At 38.5% G+C, this 19,967-nt stretch overlaps 3 protein-coding genes, 1 long non-coding RNA gene and 1 pseudogene across 5 annotated transcripts; 4 read left to right on the top strand and 1 right to left on the bottom strand.

Moving 5' to 3' along the window:
* The first annotated feature begins 236 nt into the window (after positions 1 to 236).
* Positions 237 to 3,419, top strand: LOC147278695 (uncharacterized). Its single transcript, XM_086250625.1, has 3 exons — positions 237 to 1,017; positions 1,961 to 2,308; positions 2,407 to 3,419. The coding sequence occupies exons 1-3, from the start codon at positions 571 to 573 to the stop codon at positions 3,028 to 3,030; spliced, it is 1,419 nt and encodes a 472-aa protein (XP_086106751.1). The 5' UTR covers positions 237 to 570; the 3' UTR covers positions 3,031 to 3,419.
* A 2,676-nt stretch (positions 3,420 to 6,095) lies between these two features.
* LOC147278694 (ARM-repeat/Tetratricopeptide repeat (TPR)-like protein) lies at positions 6,096 to 8,221 on the top strand. Its single transcript, XM_086252487.1, has 2 exons — positions 6,096 to 7,932; positions 8,136 to 8,221. The coding sequence occupies exons 1-2, from the start codon at positions 6,096 to 6,098 to the stop codon at positions 8,219 to 8,221; spliced, it is 1,923 nt and encodes a 640-aa protein (XP_086108613.1).
* A 1,664-nt stretch (positions 8,222 to 9,885) lies between these two features.
* On the top strand, positions 9,886 to 11,330 carry LOC147278693 (3-oxo-Delta(4,5)-steroid 5-beta-reductase-like). Its single transcript, XM_086249924.1, has 2 exons — positions 9,886 to 10,017; positions 10,139 to 11,330. The coding sequence occupies exons 1-2, from the start codon at positions 9,954 to 9,956 to the stop codon at positions 11,248 to 11,250; spliced, it is 1,176 nt and encodes a 391-aa protein (XP_086106050.1). The 5' UTR covers positions 9,886 to 9,953; the 3' UTR covers positions 11,251 to 11,330.
* Positions 11,331 to 14,256: 2,926 nt separating this feature from the next.
* On the bottom strand, positions 14,257 to 17,663 carry LOC147278692 (3-oxo-Delta(4,5)-steroid 5-beta-reductase pseudogene; annotated as a pseudogene).
* A 165-nt stretch (positions 17,664 to 17,828) lies between these two features.
* Positions 17,829 to 19,889, top strand: LOC147278691 (uncharacterized). 2 transcript variants are annotated; one of them, XR_015123616.1, is made up of 4 exons: positions 17,829 to 17,937; positions 18,095 to 18,143; positions 18,322 to 18,385; positions 19,747 to 19,889. It is a non-coding gene; the product is annotated as an uncharacterized LOC147278691 (long non-coding RNA). The 2 variants fall into 2 exon arrangements; XR_015123615.1 differs by lacking the exon at positions 17,829 to 17,937 and having other exon boundaries at positions 17,948 to 18,143.
* Positions 19,890 to 19,967: the final 78 nt, after the last annotated feature.

Below are 19,967 nucleotides of genomic sequence, written 5' to 3'. Positions count from 1 at the left end.
CTGCCATATCACATAAGGTCACGAGAAAGATCTCATTTCCCCCCAAATTTCCAATTTCCATAATCAGAAAAAACAAGAAAAAAAGAAAAAGAAAAAGTTTGTCAGTCAGGGCGTCGTCGTATTGTAGCAGTCCTAGTAATACAGGGCTATGGGACTATTGTCAATTTGTCCTATACCCTGAAACAGTGAAACCCCAAAACAAGGGCACGAAACGAGAAATGGGAAATGACCAATCCACTCCCTACGGCCCTACCTAAACAATGAAAAAGTGAAAAAAGTGCGACTCAGATACATCCCATTATCAGAATCAGAATTCAGAATATTATGTAACAAACGAACAGTCTAATACACGGCTACAGAGTGTGCTTGTCTCTCCCGGCAATATCTTTCATTTCTTTGATCATTACTCGTACTACCCTTTATTACCTTTTATCTTCTCTTCTCCTTCCTCAAAAATCAAAACCCAGAGTTGCTTTCAATAAAGCTTTCTTCTGTTCTCACTGTCTCAGCTCTTTGGTCTTCTACTGTTTTGGAATTCTCCTTTTCTTGTTTGAGGGGCAGAGTTGTAAAATGGAGAGAAAACAGGGGTTCTTCTCGGCGCTCAAGGAGGAGGTGGTGAGGAGAGGGTTGTCTCCGGGGAGGTCGAGGGCCGACAAGAGTCCGGCCAGGAGTGGGTCCCCAATGTCGAGTCTGCTGAGGCGGAGGAGGAACCACAACCACCACGTGGCGCAGCCGGAGCCGTTGATGATTGCGAGATCCGGGAGCTTGAGGCCCGCCGAGGCCTTGTCACCGTTGAAGGAAGGCCCAGATGGGACGGACGGCGGAGATACGAGGATGGAGGGCAGGTGGGGCCACTGGATGATGGGCCAGCTCTGCAGAGCTCCTTCCGTGTCGTGCTCGGCCTACAAAAATTCGGATCTTAGATTGTTGCTGGGGGTTCTGGGTGCGCCGCTGGCCCCGGTGCACGTTAGCACCACCGACCCTATGCCTCACCTTAGCATCAAAGACACACCCATTGTTAGTCTCTCTCTCTCTCACCATTCTACATCTTTGTGTGAAATATAATAATTTCTGGCTGACTACTAGGAATAGTCCAACTCCTACTGCAACTCTGATTAAGCTTCTGCATGTTGAAAAGTTAAATGGTCCAAATTCGGGTATAAATTTAGTGACTTTGCCAGTTATATATTAGTTTAGGTTGATTTTTATGAAGATTAATGCCACTTATGGAATTTTTCTTTTTTTGGGTTGGTTTAGTGAGAGTTAGTATTCTATTTATTCATTTTTAAGTTCCTGAAAAAAAAAAAAAAAAGATTCATCTATGAATTTCCTGTGCATGCTTGATTTTTATTTTTATTTTTAATAAAAGTTGGTAAGACATTGATTATTCCTTGAAATTTTTTTCCTTTGAAAAGAATTATTCCCTTGAAATTTTATTCAAAATAAGTTACTTTTATTTCACGCATGCTGATTTGATTAACATAGTGGAAAATAAAAGAAATAGATGGTAAAAGAAGGAAACCTTCTTGGAATTGAGCACTGTACCTCCCCTTTTTTCTATATTGTGCACAAGCACAAATGCACAACTGTTCTGTTGGCCACTGTGTAGAAGCCAATACACACTCTGTGCAGCACTTTACTTTTTCGTTTTACCTCGCATATATACCCCCTTGGTAAAATCTGTATCAAATATTGAACCCATATGAAGTTATCAATTTCTTAGTACATTTAATAATCTATAAAATGTATGTGAAGAAGGTTTCTGCTGGTATTGTTGAATATGAAACATTATACATGAATGCACAGAAGTGTTGAATCTGAGACAGATGTGATATTTGAGGCTGTGGGAATAGATTTCATTTCAGCATTTACTGGATAAGGTCATGACCTTCATTCCTCTTCATTTCAGTTTACAGAGACCCAGACCCTCTTAACATGATTTTGTGGGTATCTTTTGTAGGAAACTTCATCTGCTCAGTATATATTGCAGCAGTATACAGCAGCGTCGGGAGGGCAAAAGCTTCATAACTCGATCCATAATGCTTATGCTATGGGAAAGGTGAGAATGATAGCTTCCGAGTTTGAGACAGCTAACAGGGTTGTAAGGAACCGAAACTCCTCCAAAGCAGCAGAGTCGGGTGGCTTTGTCCTGTGGCAGATGCATCCAGACATGTGGTATGTGGAGCTTGCACTTGGTGGCAGCAAGGTTCATGCTGGTTGCAACGGAAATCTTGTGTGGAGGCACACACCTTGGGCTGGTGCACATGCTGCAAAAGGGCCTGTTAGACCCTTGCGGCGTGCACTTCAGGTAAAGTGCCTTTTCCTCCATCATCCGGTGTTCGTTTGGCTTAGTTTGCTCTTGACATGGACAATTTAAATACTTTGCTCATTTTATTTCTTTTCCAGGGACTTGACCCAAGAACCACTGCTAGCATGTTTACCAATTCAAGATGCATCGGTGAGAAGAAGATCAATGGGGAGGATTGTTTCATCCTCAAGCTTTGTGCAGATCCTTTGACTCTAAAAGCCAGGAGTGAAGGGCCTGCTGAGATCATAAGGCATGTCTTATTTGGCTACTTCAGCCAAAAAACAGGGCTTCTTGTACACTTGGAAGATTCCCATTTGACCCGTATTCAGAGCAACGGAGGTGATGCTGTCTACTGGGAGACCACAATTAATTCATTCCTTGATGATTACAGGCCTGTTGAGGGAATAATGATCGCTCACTCCGGACGTTCAGTAGTAACCCTTTTCAGGTTTGGGGAAACTGCAATGAGCCACACTAAGACCCGGATGGAAGAAGCTTGGACAATTGAGGAAGTGGCGTTTAATGTCCCTGGCTTGTCAATAGACTGTTTCATCCCCCCTGCTGAGCTAAGATTCGCCTCTATGAGTGAAACCTGTGAGCTCCCTCAGGGTCAGACTGTTAAGAGCACCATGACAGCATCTGCATATCGAGCCAAAATTGCTTCACTTGAGAAGTCTCATGACGGCACTGTCAATAATATTATGTGGAAGATGGATGTTTAGAAGGAGAGGTATTGCACAAGGCAAAGGTCTCTAGTTGTAATGGACTGACAATATCAAAGGTAGGTTGGTAAGATAGGAGCGAACTTCTGCGTTGGATCAATGCATTTTCAAACTTGTACATAGGACAATTCTCCGCAGATTTTCTCAGGTGCCTGAACTTTTTTTGTATTTATCGTTAAGTCATGGCAGAAGATTGAGCTGTCTAACTGAGGTCTCTTTCCTCATTTAGAATCAATACACTGAAATGAGGATTCCAAGGAACACTTATCTTAAGATTCTTGTATACTTAAAACTCGGAAGGTCTTCAACATGGTACCTGAAGGTCAATTACGACTTATGTAAAATTCCTTTTGTGAAGGCATTGATGCAAAATTGCATTTTAATCTTGACTTCAAGTTTTGGCATTGTGTTTTTCTGGTATGCAGGCAAATGTGACAATGCAGTTTAATTAATACACAAGTTGTATTTTCTTCGAGGAATTGAAGTTACGGTGCCAAATCCAAACTAAAAGAGAAGAAAAGTATGAGAAGAACACTTCTCTATAACAGGGATATTGATGTGGCATCACAAAATAGAGAGGAGGGTGGGTTCCAATCTCAATGTCTCAAACCTTCGTTGTCTCTATCTGTGATGCCACCACATCCATAGCTGTGAAGTTCTCCTAAAGTAAAGGCAAATATTGAAGGTAGTCCGAACAAATAAGGTAGAATTGAAGCTAAAAAGTTCAGACCACGAACTATCGAGTTTTGTGTTTCGGGCCAGTACTTTGGCCCAAAGGAATCAGGACTGCTTTTCGATGACCCGAAAAGTACCCGAATTCAATTTGGGCTAGACCAGTGTTGACATCATTGAAACTCGAAGTCTATCCCTTGCCCAACCCACAAAACCTGAACCCCATACATCAGTACACCAGCACCCAAAAAAATTCTCCAAATAGTCCCACAAATGCGACCAGTCTTCATCATCATGAGCTTAGAAACAAATGCTGCTATTGTCCACGCCAATCGTACGAACAAGCAATAAACTAAACAACAATGAATATACATATGTATGCATCCCAATACCAAGTCATGCACCAATCGCGAGTCTTAGAAGCATATTTTTTAATCCCTAATTACCCATTCAAGAGAAGATTAAACTCTATAAATCTAGTCTTTTCAAGCTTTCATGCCATGCATCCATATATAGTATGTTTATATAGTAGTCGCATACTCTTGAGACCTCCACCATTTGTACTAACTCTGTTTTTTAATCTGTATATCACTTCGTAGTCGCATACTCTTGAGACCTCCACCATTTGTACTAACTCTGTTTTTTAATCTGTATATCACTTCTGTATCACAGCATTAAGGCTTTTGCTAGTTATGGATTTAATAATATTTGTATGCAGGTTGAAGTTGAGGAATTTGAAGGGACCACAAGTCCACAACCACATTCTGGTTCTGCTTTCTGCAGATTGAAGAGGAGCTCATACCATTTTCATGCTGTGGTCCCTCATCTTCATTTAGCAATAAACCCATCTGTAATCGCATTAATACAAGCATTTTGTATTAATATTATAATTAAGTTACTTAGAAGTAGAACAACACATAATTAAAGAGATAAATTTTGGCTTTTAGAGCAGCTTTTGAAGAGGAGTAGAGTAGCATTAGAGTTTAGGCCTGTTGACAAGGGAGTTTAAACGCAAATCTAGGTTCCAGACAACATCATGTCTAATGTGCAATGAAAAGCAGATATTTTTATTTTTAGTTTTTGGTTTTAACATGTGGTTTATTGGTTGGATAATACTAGGTAGATTTTTATGGATTTGCTATCGTGCTTACGTGATCATCCTTTGTTTATATAAAGACAAATTAGGCTTTGTACAAGAAAAATCATGTACTATGAAGAGAGTAAAAAACTAAAAGAAATATAAAGGCCTTCACATCCACAATTAATGTTAACCCTGTCGGCTGTCACCCTGTGTGGCCTTCACTTCCTAATGTCATGTTTACTAATTTGTAAAAAAAATTTTGTGCAATTTTAATAAAAGAACAATATTTGGATTACTCCTTGGGGTATCTCAAGGTCATCTTATTTTTTTAAATTTTAATTTCAGCAATGTCGATGTATGATCAGAATCGTTCACTTTTTAAATAATATATAAAAGATTATTTTTGCAAAAAATCAAATCAATCAGAAATTATTTGATTATATAACTGTTGTTAATTAAATAGAAAAAAATAGATGATTTTCAATCAAAGAGTGATTTTTTTATAAAACTGTTGATTTTTTTTATTTAATCGACAACAGTTATATAACCAAATGATTTCCGATTGAGTTAATTTTTTATAGAGAAGATCTATAATAGGTGATCTAAAAAGTGAACGGTTCTAATTATGCGCCGGCATTGCCAAAATCAGAACTTGAAGAGATGAGGTGACCTTGAGGTACCTCTAAGAGGTGACCCAAGTATTATTCTTAATAAAATCACTCTAAAAGAGTAAATTACGGAATCACTCCCAATTATAGAGGAAAAATTATGGACATCATTTGCGTCACCCCTTGGGGTCACCCTATCCCCCCTTCAAATTTTGATTTTGGCAATACCAGTAAATGATCGAAACTGTTCAATTTTTAAATAACTTATTAAAGATCATCTCTTTAAAAAATAAAATCAATAATATCCACACATATTATAACACATAAATTAATTATACTATATGACAGTGTATCGGTTATATAAAATAATTTCTCTAATTAAAAATAAAATAAAATTATTGTCTATTGGTATTTCTTTTCGCATTAGCAGATATGTCTAAGTTCAAATCCCCTCACCAGTTTTAAAGTAAAAGATGCTTTAAAACATTAATAAACTTTTTTTTTTATTTTTTTGGCCAGGAGAACATTAATAAACTTTTAAATACTGTAAATGCACCGTTAACATCACTACATTAACACTCAGCTAGTACTCCTCTCACCTTTTTAACATTTTCCTTCCACTTAATATTTTTCTCCAAAAAGTCCAACCCTAATCAAAATCCAGAATCCTGAAGTGCTCAATCCTTTAGCTTTGTCCTTGAGTCATGGATTCCCGGAAGAAAAAGGAGAAGACCTCCACCACCACTAACCTTCCCACTAATATTTCAAAGGAGCAATCTTGCATTAGCAATCCATCATGTTTCTTCTGCTCTATGAAAGAACCAGACTCCTTTAAGAGGAGAGCTGGAATAGCAACCTGTTTCAAGGAAATACCTCTCAGAGATTGCGACCAGGGACATGTTCTGGTGCTGAGTGGTCTATGGAACATTGCCATGACTCATCCGGACGACCCGGAGTTCCCATCCCTTGGCATCTTTGAGTGCATGGCCAGATTGATCCACAAAGGCATCAACGACAAGACTTGGCTTCAAAGAGACCAGAACATATACATACCTTACTACGCGGCTCACGTCATTGGTTCTTACACAATGAACAAAGCCGCCTTCTCAGAAAAAGCTGTGGAATCAGGTGTGATTCCACCGCTTTTGGAGCTTCTGAGAGGAAAGATGAGTTGGGTCGAGCAGAGGGTTGCCGTCCGAGCGCTCGGACACCTCGCCAGCTACGAAAGGACCTTTGAAGCCGTGGCACAATATGAACGAGAGGTGGTAAGATTGGCCATGATATTAGCTTCTACATGTGTTCATGTGGTGTATACTAGTTTTGTAGGGGTAAAGGATAAGAGGAAAAGACCAAAATACCACTGTGATTTGGTTACAAGAGGTATTGGAGGGTTCGAGATGGAGAATTGCAAGGCTGAGGAATGGGCTAGCCAACTCCAGTGCTGGTCTCTCTACATCTTGAATTGTTTTGCTTGCAAAGGAAGGTGTTTGAATCTCATTTGCAAGCAAGAATTTTTGAGCGGATTGTGTGGAATGTGGGGTGGATTGATGGCCAATCACACATCGCCCGCTGGGGTTGGACTCATTAGAATTTTGTGTTACAATAAATATGGGAGGAAAAGCATTGCTGAATCAAAAGAGGTTGTAGAGAACCTCTGTAATCTCTCGAGGTCTTCAGATGATTGGCAGTACATGGGAGTCGATTGCCTTTTACTTCTTCTCAAAGACCCAGATACGAGGTACAAAGTTATTGATATTGCCGCCTTGTTTCTTGTTGATTTGGTTGAGCTCAGAAGCCTTGGAGATAGATCAAATTTAGGTGACAAAATCACAAAAACACTACTTCTTGTAAATTGTAATAAGCAAAGAAAATCAAACAAGAATAGAGTTGTTGAAAATACATTAGAAGAGGTAAGGGATTTAAAGGTGGAGAGGAGGAAGAAAGAGAGAGTATTGCCTGAAGAAAAACTTGAAGAGATAAGAGTTTTGGTGAATTTACTAAAAAACCAGGCAAACCATATGTTTTGTTTAGGAGAAATAGAGGAGGCTATAATTAAGTATTCTGAAGCAATAGCATTGTGCCCATTAAGGTTGCGAGAAGAGAGAATGGTGCTTTATAGCAATAGGGGTCAGTGTCAATTGCTGCTGAGGGACCCAGATTCTGCTATTAGGGACACAACAAGAGCTCTTTGCTTGTCAACTCCACCAAATTCTCATGGTAAAAGTCTTTGGAGAAGATCACAGGCCTATGACATGAAAGGGTTGGCTAGAGAAAGCTTGATGGATTGCGTAATGTTCATCAATGGGTGCATTAAGTCTGAGAGTAGTAAACGTGTGAAGATTCCATATTATGCGGCACGTATGATCAGCAAACAGATGGACGCCACGGGGATTTTCGCCGCTGCCCGGTCAAAGATGACAACCGGTCAAGACTTTCAAGTGAAAGAAGAAGTACAAGAATCAGAAGGAGATGGTGGCAATGGCAAGCAAGATTGTAATTTCCATGATGAAATTATGATGAGAATTATGATGGAGAACAAAGGCAAGTAGTGTAAATTTAGTATTCATATATAATGAGACGCAGTACACATTAAAGACCTACGATAAGTTTTTGAAATTCAAATGTTGGCCGGGTTTCTTTCTTTCTTTCATTTTTCCGACATGGCTTGCGTAAGTCTATGCAACTTTTTAGGGTTATCTCTGTGCAAGTGTCAATTACTCTTAATTTGGCTGTATCTTTTTCAGGTCTGCCCACCATTTTAGAAGAACCCTTCATTCATGTAAAGGAAGAGAGTAGGAGAAAGCTGGAAAGGAGTACAAGAAAGATGTAAGCTGTCGTGGGTGGCTCGATCAATGTAAGTGATCAACTGGGTTACCACATGTTCTTCGAGCATAGTACTGAGTCATGGCATCAGATTGTGGTGGCTCTACCTTATGTCCACAAGCTGTTATGCATGTGCTTGTTGAAGTTAGGGTTGCAGTTATGTGCTTGTACGTTGAAGTAATATATAACTGCTGTTCAGAAAAAGTTGCATAACGTACTGGAACTATAATATTGGATAAATGCTATATGCATATGTTAATTTGATCCTCACTTAGCTTTTATTTTGGTTATATCATTTACGGAAATCTTCTCTTAATTTACACAAATCCTTAGTTGACAATCCAACAAATCCTGCAGTTTTTAGTTGAAAAACTAAGTTCGATCCTCTAAATATAAGATCTCATAGCCTAACAATATATGTGTAACATACTAATATATAGCTGATAATTAAGATAGTAGTATTACTATATATATGTATAATGTATGTGTGTGTACTGTTCAATCAGAAAATTTAGTTAGAGAGGACCACTGCAGCATATTGATTAAACAATTTTTGAAATGAAGAGCGGGACAAAATAATGAACAGAAAAAGGTGACCTTCCATAACTTGACTTTCGGGTGCACATGCCTTTCTCTTCTAAGTTCAGTCAGCTTTAAAGATATTGAATTTGTTTATGATCAGGGATTCAGGGGGTTAATTTTACTTTGAAAAGCAAGCATAAGTTTTTTTTGGCCATGAGAAGAGCTAGCAAGCATAAGTTAATCAGGAGCATATATATATAAAGCTTAATCAATGGTCTTATGAGAAGACTCTAAACTACAAAGTATCTCCTAATTACAATTTGGATGGGTTAGGCAGATCTACACCCAATGCAAGTACTAGAGACAAAATATCTACAACAACATACTAGGCTTACTAGCTCCTTTTGTTTTTTTAGTTAGCTGTACATTTTTGACTTTTAGATTTCACACCATATATATAATATGGAGAGGGATTGCAATAAAAAATTAGAAATACACAAATGTTTAAACTAAGATTAATTAGAGGTGATGAGGTACTGGATCCAAAAATCTCCTATACGTACAGGACATGCAGATGAAGTCATTTCATGCATCTAGAAACATTTTGATGTGACTGTAACACCATCAAATGATGTTGTTAGTTTATGTATTAAAATATAAATAAATGATAAAATTTATATTTGTAAAATATAATATTAATAAATATATATTCACCTACAATTGCTCGGTAACAAGTGACAATATCGTAGCCATTTGCCATTTTTGGTTCTAATACTTCTGGAAAAATCTACTGGGTTGGGCCTGGGATGGGTTAATTGCAACCTGGTGTAACGAAGCCCACAGCACAACAGCCTGTAAATGACTTGAGTGCAGACAAAAGTCCGTTTAGGATAACATCAGTCATTCAAAATGTTCTCATTCGACTATGTAAGAGACCCACATGCATGAGGTGTACATATTCCAGAATAATCTGCAACTACCAGTCGGTCATGCCCAGCCCACTATGGCAATTAAGATACATGTCATGGCTTGCGTCAATTGCAAAAGACGTACTGCTCATGATCATGAATGAAGACACGTACACTATATATATAATTTTATATGTCCCCTATTAAAATTGAAAGCATATATTATGCAGAGGAAGAAATAGTAAAAGCTGCACAACTCGTACTACCAAATTAATATCAATCTTTGTTATTTGATTTGAACCCGAAGAAATGAGCTGGTGGTGGGCTGGAGCTGTTGGCGATGCTAGGGCAAGATTAACTACTGATTCTCCTTGATTCTAACATTATAATTCTATACGTGCTCTTATAAAAAAATAATATATATATTTTCTAATTGCCAATATTGTCATAACTTTTTCAGAAGAAATTCGAAGAAGCTGACATGTCAGCATCACCAAGTAGCCATCAAGGCGTGGCGCTAGTGATTGGCGTGACGGGCATAGTGGGCAACAGCCTGGCTGAGATCCTCCCACTCCCAGACACCCCCGGTGGTCCCTGGAAGGTCTACGGCGTGGCGCGCCGCCCACGCCCGAATTGGAGCTCCGACAACCCGGTTGAGTACATCCAGTGCGACATCTCGGACCCCCAAGACACCAACACCAAGCTCTCGCGATTAACCGACGTAACCCACATCTTCTACGTGACGTGGACAAGCAAAGCCACTGAGATTGAGAATTGCGAGGCCAACGGCGCGATGTTCCGCCACGTGTTGCGTGCAGTTATCCCGGTGGCGGCGAATCTTCGCCACATCAGCCTCCAGACTGGCGCCAAACACTATGTTGGGCCGTTCGAGTCATTTGGCAAGATCCAGGCCCATGATCCACCATTCACGGAGGATATGCCCAGGCTTGACGTGCCCAATTTCTACTACACGCTGGAGGATATACTGTTTGAGGAGGTCCAGAAGAAGGTGGGCCTGACTTGGTCGGTGCACCGGCCCACTCACATATTCGGGTTTTCCCCGTATAGCTTGATGAACGTAATCGGTATGCTTTGTGTTTACGCCGCTATATGCAAGCACGAGGGGAGACCATTGAAATTTCCCGGGAGCAAAGCGGCTTGGGAGTGTTATGCGGTGGGTTCGGATGCGGATCTGATTGCGGAGCAACATATATGGGCGGCGGTGGACCCGAATGCCAAAAACGAAGCGTTCAATATCAACAATGGGGATGTGTTTAGGTGGAAGCAGTTTTGGAAGGTGTTGGCGGAGCAATTTGGGATTAAGGAGTATGGGTTTGATGAGGAGGAGGGTGAGCAGTTGAGGTTGGTGGAGATTATGAAGGGGAAAGGTGGTGTGTGGGAAGAGATAGTGAGGGAGAATGAGCTGCAGCACACAAAGTTGGAGGAGGTGGGGGTGTGGTGGTTTGCTGACTTTGTGTTGAGTAATGAGGCTATGTTGGACAGTATGAATAAGAGCAAGGAGCATGGCTTTTTGGGCTTCAGGAATTCCAAAAACTCTTTTGTTTCATGGATTCAGAAGATGAAAGCTTACAAGATTGTGCCATGAGCTGTATGACCAACCTAGAGTTTGGTACATATATGATATATATAATGCTTTTTTTTTTTTTTTGGACTAATGTGATATATAATGTTTGAGAAGAGCTTGTAAATTTAGTTCAATTTATAGAAAGAAATAAAAAAAGTTCTTAGAAATTAAGTGTTTACAAATAATTACAAAAGAGTGTTTTTATTACACAATTTTAGGATGTCTTAATTTTTATGCTGTATTTTTTAGGGTCTTTTTTTTTTAAGTCCATTTTTTAAAATTTACTATTCATCCGGCCCAACCGTTACAATAAACTACTGTAGCAGCCCACTTTTTAAAAAAACCATTACTGTAGCGCTACAGTGTTTTAAAAATGCAATTTTCTTCTTTATTTCAGTGCCATTTAGTACATAAATTACTCAAAAAAAAAAAAATCATAATTTAGGTATTTTTTTTTTCATAAACATGTTAAATAATAACCAACATAAAACACAAAAAATCAAGATGAGACATCCATAATCTTTTGCATTTTATTAGTAAATATAATTGTTACTATTGAAAAGTAACAATCACCTATTACTACTATCGAAAAGTAACAATCACCTATTGCTACTGCCCGACAATAACAATCACATATTGCTACTGCCCAACAGTAACAATCACATATTGCTACTGCCCGACAGTAACAATCTTCTATTGCTACTGTTTGATAGTAACAATAATAATAAATTAAATAATATAATTTAAACATAATATAATTCTTATGAAAGCATAAACAACAAAATGAATTATAAACTTATGATACAATTACAACAAACTAAAACAGAAATAAACCCAAATCAATTACTACTTGGCAGTAACAATTATAGCCTCATTTACATATTGTTACTGATAAATATAATTGCTACTGTCGAATAGTAACAATTTATAACATTAATATTATTGTTACTATAGAATAGTAACAATTACAAATCAATAAAAATAGTTGTAAATGTAGCAGTAACATGTTAAATACTAATAAAAATCAAAATAAATCAAACATAAAAATTACAATAATAAGTTGTCACTAACAGCTAGTAACAACTAAACAACTAAAAAAATTCTCTCCACAACCAAATAAACATTTACTCAAAGATTTCAACTACTTTATCTATCTGTCCTACTTGAGCATAACCAGTAATCATAGTATTCCAAGAAACAATATCCTTGTTAATCATTTTTTCTGAAAAGAAATAGAGCTTCAACCATTCTCACCCTTCTGCAAACACAAACATCAACCAAAAGAATAAAACCCAATTGAGCAATTTTCCAAAGAAACAAACAAGATTAACAATCCGAAAACTCACAATCAAAACCAACCCATTACGCTATGCCATAAAAATTGTATTTCACTGTTCCTACTACTGTGTTTTTTTTTCCCCTCAATTTTTCTGGATAATATGTTAGGTATCAGGTTTCACTGATATCATGGGCCTCTTACACATCATAGAAGCTTGATGGCATTCAAAGTGTCTAAAGTTTCACGTACACATGGTCTTATCATCAGAGGTGTAATTCATTTCAGTGACAACCACAAGTTTTATTTTTGAAAAAGAAAAAGGTAAAGCTACTGAGCTAGGGAGGAAACCTAGAAAGAAGAATCTTGAATCTAAAGATTAGAAGCCAGAAATCAATCAACCTTTAATCTGTCAATTAGCAAATTAATTTAAATGTTCAGCATTCTCGTTTTCCTCTACAACACAACAGTACCTTCCAATTCAAAAATTAGGCTAAGGCAAACCCAAAAATTTCACAAAAAGTTTGCAATGAAATTTCAATAGCTCCAACCCCCATTTCTTAACTATCTCTTCTTTGCCTACACCATCATTACTGTATTCTTCCACAAGAAGATGAAATATTGAAAGAACAAAGACATCCACTGAGTGTTGAAATAAACACAGCTAAATCAAAAACTAAAAAATAAACTAAATATTGAGACTGAGATTCACAAGCAAAAGATATAAACAACAAATGAGTCCTACCTTAGCTTGTTGTGCATATAAAGTGGAGCCGATGGTGGGTCGTACACCGGAAGTGACAAAACAACGCTGGAAAGTCCCACTCTCAGGGAAGGCGCGTGGTACGCGTTCGCCGGAGTCTGGTGGTGGCGCGACTCGAAACCTTGGGGGAACGGTAGATCGAAGTCCCCTAAACCCAATGGTGGTCGCGATGATCTGGTTGCCAGAGGTTTTGGGTTTCTGATCTTTGTAGATCTGCTGAGCGAGCCACCGAGCTCGCGCGAGAGAGAGACAGAGAGAACGAGCCTAACAGGTCCGTACAGTTCCTCTAGATCTCAGAGATCCATTTCGCTTCGCCATGGCTCAGCCTCTCGTAAAGAAGGACGACGATCATGACGACGAAGGTGAGTGTGTGTCCCCGTCACTTGCAGAGAAACAGAAAAGGAGGGAGACAGAGAGAGAGAAACAGAGAAGGAGGGAGACGGAGAGAGAGAGAGAGAGAGAGAGAGAGAGAGAGAGAGAGAGAGAGAGGGAGACGGCGAAGCCTACTCTGCTGAAAACGATTCGATTCCCAAGGCCTGCATTAGGACCATCTTCGCCATCGTGAAGAAGCTCTGCGAGTTCCAGGGCATCAGCACATCCATTCAACAACGAGCTCTGAGCCAACGAGGTGAGACAGAGTGAGGTCAGAGAGAGACGGAGAAAACAAGACGGAGAAGAGAAAAATGTTAAAATGTGGACCGGTTTAGGTGTTATTGGACCTCCTTCAAAACTAAAAAAAACACAGGATCTTAAAGGTATAAAGAGTCCAAATTTGAGTTTTATAATCATTTACTTTATTTTTTTATCTTAAGTGCATGAAATTTAATGTTAATTAAAATATTTATGGACATCATCTTTACAAAAAGTTAAAGACACATTATCATTAGGACACACAATAATAACGTACAAACATTTTCTTTCTTAGTTTAAAAAACGTTACCACAAAGAAGAAAAAATGGTTAAAACAAAAGACCCAAAATTTTGGTCATACTAAACAAAACAGTTACCAGAAAGAAGTGTTTTATTGACTAGTCAAAAGATAAGATCAAATACAAGTCTTATTATTTGCTACCTCAACGAAGTGTTTTATGGTTGCCGACAATGAATGCTACCTCTTTGCTAGAAGATAGCAACTACTAATTTGAGCCAACTCAGGGCAGTAGGGCACAATCTTGAAATCTTTTGTTTTCTGAATCCAATAGAGGAAGGAATTCTTGGAGTTTCTGAACCCTAAAAATCCATGCTCCTTACTCTTGTTCATACTCGTCAAATGACCGTCTATTCCAGTGAACGCAAGATCCACAATCCCCCACATCCCCACTTCCTCCAACTTTGAGGGCAGCAGCTGATTCTCCCTCACAATCTCTTCCCACACATCACTTTTGTCCTTCATAAACTCCTCCAACCTCAACTTCTCATCAAACCCATACTCCTCGATCCCAAACTGCTCCGCCAACACCTTCCAAAAATGCTTCCACTTAAATACATCCCCATTGTTGATATTAAACGCTTCGTTTTTGGCATTCGGATCTACCGCCGCCCATATTTGCTGCTCCGCTATCAGATCCGCATCTGAAGCGTCCCAGTAACAATTCCAAGCTACTTTGCTTCCAGGAAATTTCAACGCCAACCCCTCGTGCTTGCATATGGCCGCGTACACACACAGCATGCCACTGAGGTTCACCAAGCTATAAGGCGAAAACCCGAAAATAATGTGGGGCCGGTGAACCGACCAAGTGATCAACTCGTCTTTCCTCTCCACCTCTTCAACCAACACATCTTCGAGGGTGTAATAGCAATTCGAGACTTCCAATCGGGGCATATCCTCCGTAAAAGGTGGGTCGTGGAGCTCCATCTTTACGAACGCCTCATGAGGTCCGAGATAGTGCTTGGTCCCAGTCTGTAGGCACACGTGGCGGAGGTTAGGCGCGTTTGGGATGACAGAGCTCAAAACGTTGCGTAGCATAGCGGCATTGGCCTCGCAATTCTCGGCCTCGGTGGGTCGACAGGTCCAGGTGACGTAGAAGATGTCGGTGACGTCGGTCAATGGGGAGAGCTTGGTTCTGGCGTCATCGGGGTCGGAGATGTCGCACTGGATGTAGTCCATGGGGTGGTCAGCGTTCCAGTTTGGACGGGGACGGCGTGCGACGCCATAGACCTTCCATGGACCGCCGGGTGTGTCTGAGCGTGGGAGGATTTCGGCTAAGCTGTTGCCGACTATGCCCGTTACGCCGATAACCAGCGCTACGCTTTTGGGGCTTCGTAGTCTTTCATCATCTCCTTCCAATTTTTTCTGCAAAGTTCAAAATGAAAAATGTTTTAGGCGTGCAAAGTAGGTATGGAGTATTAATTAATTTTTGTTATTCCTAATTAATTACCTTTGCACCGCCAATAGCTCTGCCCACCACCAGCTCATGATCGATGATAGTGAAAACTGAAAAGGAAGATATAAAACTGAGCTAGAGACTGATCGAGATATTGGGAGTTGCAACCTCTGAAGAGGAAGACCAGTAGCGAGTAGAATATGAAATTAATCTACTTACTAACTATCACGATCGACTTTGAGCGTTGCAGCTAATCTTAATATATGGTTTCGCTTGGAATAAAAAATAGTTGTTTCATTGCCGTGCGATGTGGATCTTTAATTTTTTTTTGGGCAATTGTGCGATGTGGATCTTTAATTTTTTTTGGCCAATTGTGCGATGTGGATCTTTGTTGTTAAATTGTTATTTTAACAGCTCATGTTACTCATGTAATCATAAATCCTAATATATAATTCATTGCAGGCTAGCTAGCTATTCAGGAATGAAAGCCAATTAACCTCCTCTCATCGAATACAAAATTAATTATTGGCTTATTCGCACAAATGCTGTTTAAAATAATTTTCATTCTCACTTTATTATTTTAAAAATTTTCTCATTTTGCCCCTTAAACTTTACAACCCTTTCAGTAAATCATATTTCGTCAAGTTCATCAATGACTTCGTAAAAAAAACTGACGTGTCACTCATTCACATAAGCAACACATCAAATTTTTTAACGAAGCCATTGACGGACTTGACGAAATATAAGATTTATAATGTTTGGGAGGCAAAATAAGAAGATTAAAGTTTAAATGGGTAAAGTGAGAATAAAAGATACTTACAAGGAGCATTTGCATAAATAAGCCTTAATTAATAACCTTAACGAACCACTCATTTGGAAGTTGAAGCATCCCTATTCCCCAACTGAGCTGTAATGTTGTCTCTTTGTATGTGTGTGTGGCATGTTGTTTATGCTGTTGATTGTAATTTATTGGGTTGCTCACTGCCTTGTTTGGCACCTACTTTGACAGGGTTTTTCTTTTAAAATTTAGGGCCGTTTGGATTCTTGAATTTGGATTGGATTTCAAATCTATGCATTTGAAATTCTATTGTTTGGTCCGTGTCCGTGCGGATACAAAATTTAAAGGTCAAGATTTAAGAATTTTTTACAGTTTAAGAATTTAAACATATAATTAACAATAAAAATAAGAAATATGATTTTAATTTTCATATATTTAACAATATATGATAAATATTTTTAATAGACAATCAAACATATATATAGATTTAGCTTAGTTGGTTGAAAATTTTATTTGAGTGCATAAGGTTGGGGGTTCAAACCCTAGCTACCACACTTTCTTTTTACTTTTTAGAAAATAAAACATAAACGTGATAAGATTTTAAATAACTAGTTAGAAATGGCATAAATTTAAAATCCATGAATTTGGGCCTCTAAAATTCATCATAAATTTTCATTCTTTAAATTGTATATATACTAAACGGGGAGAAAGGCTGTACTGTTCATAGACTGTTCACTGAAAAGTCTGTTTTGCTCCTCTGTTTTTTTATTTCAGTTGCTTTCCCTTGTAATTTGTGGGATAAGTTGGGCCCGTTTTGGTCATTCACCGTCTGTATATTTTTTTCCATTGCCTTTTTTGTTTTTTTACGATTGTGCCATCTCTTTGGTTTTGCCTCACATGAATTTTTTTTTTTGATCTGTTGCCATTGTGAAATTATGGGATTGGGTGTGCCCTTTTTGGTCATTCACCCTGATTATTGTTAGAAAGCCCAAAACAAACACTCTCATCTCACGCGCCTCTCTCACTCTATCTCTATGTTCTCTATGTTCTCTCCGTTTTCTCTCATTCCGCCCCCTTTATTCGGCCGTATTTCCACTGTCCGGCGATGTATGCCGGCGATATGGGTCCCGATTTCTTCCTCTTCTCTTCCTCTTCATTTCTATGGTATTTGATTATCCCAGAAATTATGCAAAAACTCGAAAAGACACCCAAACCCAATCGAGTCTTCCGACGGCGATCCGTCAATTCCGGCTGAGTTGGCATGTCGGACCGGGTGGGTTTTGTTCCTCCCATCGTTCTGAGGATGATGGTGTCTTCAAATTGCTCAACCTACCATGGTGCACGGAGTTTCGAGGCGGAGAAGTCCGGCGGCCTCCCGCCGCCGATGTTGGCGATTCCGGCGGCGGATGGTGATGATTTTGGTCAGGTTTTGCTCCTCTCTTCCAGGCGTGGTGTGCTTGATCTAAGTCAATTGGGTCCCGAAATGAAAGCTCCAATTCGAACCCTAGCTCCACCGCTGCCACCGTCACCCGCGACGGCTCCGGTGACTTCACGGCTCAGGTTTTGTGTGAGTTTTACTCCTCTTTGTCTACTCTGTCTGATTGTTGGATCGAATTGTTCAATTAGTTGTGAAATTTCTATTTCTAGGTTTTGTACCCACTGCCACCACGATTCCCGCCGCGTGTGGCGGCGCCGGTGACTTGATTTCTGTGTTTTAATTTCAGGTTCCTATACTTTCTTGGATTTGAAGATTGGTTTCTTTTTTGGGGTAAGGTATGTTTTTTTTGCTGGTTTTAGCTTTGGTATGTTTCTGTTCAACTTTTAACTCTCAAGGTTTTGGTTGATTTCTATAAAAAAACATTTGAATCGTGCCTTAGTGAGTATCATCAAATTCACAAAATTTTGGGGTACTATAATGACTGAGTTTTGCTTATTCCCTTTTTCACTGCAGATATATGACACTAATGCAGATTTGCTTCACCAGGCTTCATTCTATTCTGAAGAAGACTCATTTGGTAAGCAATTTCATACGTTATTATTCGAATTGTTTTTATTTTTAGTACAAATGGTTTTTCAGTCTTTTAAAATAGGCAGTTTGATTTGGTTAGATACAAGTTAGGAATTGTAATTAGATTGGTTGATATTAGTGGTATATAGTTTTATTTTCGTTTATTTGACAGGTGGTTTTGAAGTGCTTAATTAATATTTATTTTTTTGTTGCATTGAGATCTCTCATAGATATCAACAAAAGTGAAAGGATAATATATATTATTGCAACAATGCATGTATACTTAGCTGCCTAGCTAGCTGATCTTTTTTATATAGTTGCATTGGTTGAGAAAAACTGTTGGTAATGAACAAGTATGCATTAAGCACGTAATCAAATGCGTAGTTTGCTGCTAACCTCTGTTTTCTAATCGTCTCTTGAACTCAAACTGAACTTTAGTTTATATCTAATAATGATTGAGCGATGTCAATAATTAGTTTATGTTTGAGAGAGAGAGAGAGATAGAGAGAGAGAGAGAGAGTTTTGGCTCTAAAAACATTTATGTTGAATCAATGAATTGGAATTTTTCCGTGCAAGTTCAAAACATAACAACTCCTTACTTATAGAAAAAAAAATAAAAAAAGGTATGATATAAATGGGATGATGCCATTTTATGATGTGGTTGTTTTGTATGTGCGCCATTTTTTTTTTTGGGTGAATATTTTGTATGTGCCATTTCATTTCATGATTACATGGCTAAGATTGAAGAGATATTGTGCCAGTGCATGCTTTGAGTGTATGTGTGTACGTGTTATTTTAAATTTTAATTTATTTTCTCTAAAAAAAATTATCTGAGAATGAAAACATTATTTTTAATCAGAAACAGAGAGGTTGTTTCAGTTAATTAGTATTGTAGTACCTTAATTTTATGCTTTGGGTTAGGAATTGATTGGGGTCCTGAATCCGGATTATGGGTTGTGATTGACATATATTCACTCAATGTAGCACTATTGAAACAATTTATCTTCCATTTGTCTTGATGGGTGAAAAAATGAGATAAAATATTGTGATAACTAAGGCAAAACTCAAATAACATACTATTATTTGAGTGGTTATTATTTTGCTTGGTTTTGGTTTATGAGTCAGTGCATTTGGTGCAAAAAATATTGGCTTCTGGTGTTTTAGAGAACTGGGTTTTTGGCTGAGTTAGGCTCGAATCACTATGAGTTGGCTCTGATTGCATAGTTGGAATAGTAGGGTCTATTGTCATCCTATGTTTATATTATTGCTTTATGTTATTACTTTTCAGTTTTGCAAAATTTAGTTTGCATGAATGTACATCTGTCCAAGTTTTATGTTATAATAGCAACGTGTGTTGAAGAATTGCAGAAGTTGAAGAAAGGGACCAGAGAGACAAGCTTCAAATGGTTGAAGAAGCTGCATAAGTTGAACAGTTCAAACCCACCATGGCATTCCCTATTGTTCAATCACTGAAAGACAAGAAAAAGAAGGGGTGCCCCTGAAAGAATAGGCTTAAGTGGATAGAACTCTTATAAATGTTTCACTTAATATGAACTCTTAAGTGTTTTACTTCTCTGTTATAAGCTTTG

The sequence above is a fragment of the Dryas octopetala genome, chromosome 7 (genome assembly GCF_963921425.1).
Source record: "Dryas octopetala chromosome 7, drDryOcto1.1, whole genome shotgun sequence".
Lineage (NCBI taxonomy): Eukaryota > Viridiplantae > Streptophyta > Magnoliopsida > Rosales > Rosaceae > Dryas > Dryas octopetala.
Note: the sequence above shows the minus strand (reverse complement) of the source record. Positions and strands in the feature narration are given on the sequence as shown.

Coding starts and splice junctions, on each gene's coding strand:
- LOC147278694 (XM_086252487.1), top strand. CDS start 6,096: ATGGATTCCCGGAAGAAAAAGGAGAAGACCTCCACCACCACTAACCTT. Junction 7,933..8,135: donor AATTATGATGGAGAACAAAG/GCAAGTAGTGTA, acceptor TATCTTTTTCAG/GTCTGCCCACCATTTTAGAA.
- LOC147278693 (XM_086249924.1), top strand. CDS start 9,954: ATGAGCTGGTGGTGGGCTGGAGCTGTTGGCGATGCTAGGGCAAGATTA. Junction 10,018..10,138: donor ATTAACTACTGATTCTCCTT/GATTCTAACATT, acceptor TGTCAGCATCAC/CAAGTAGCCATCAAGGCGTG.
- LOC147278695 (XM_086250625.1), top strand. CDS start 571: ATGGAGAGAAAACAGGGGTTCTTCTCGGCGCTCAAGGAGGAGGTGGTG. Junction 1,018..1,960: donor GCATCAAAGACACACCCATT/GTTAGTCTCTCT, acceptor TATCTTTTGTAG/GAAACTTCATCTGCTCAGTA. Junction 2,309..2,406: donor CCTTGCGGCGTGCACTTCAG/GTAAAGTGCCTT, acceptor TTTCTTTTCCAG/GGACTTGACCCAAGAACCAC.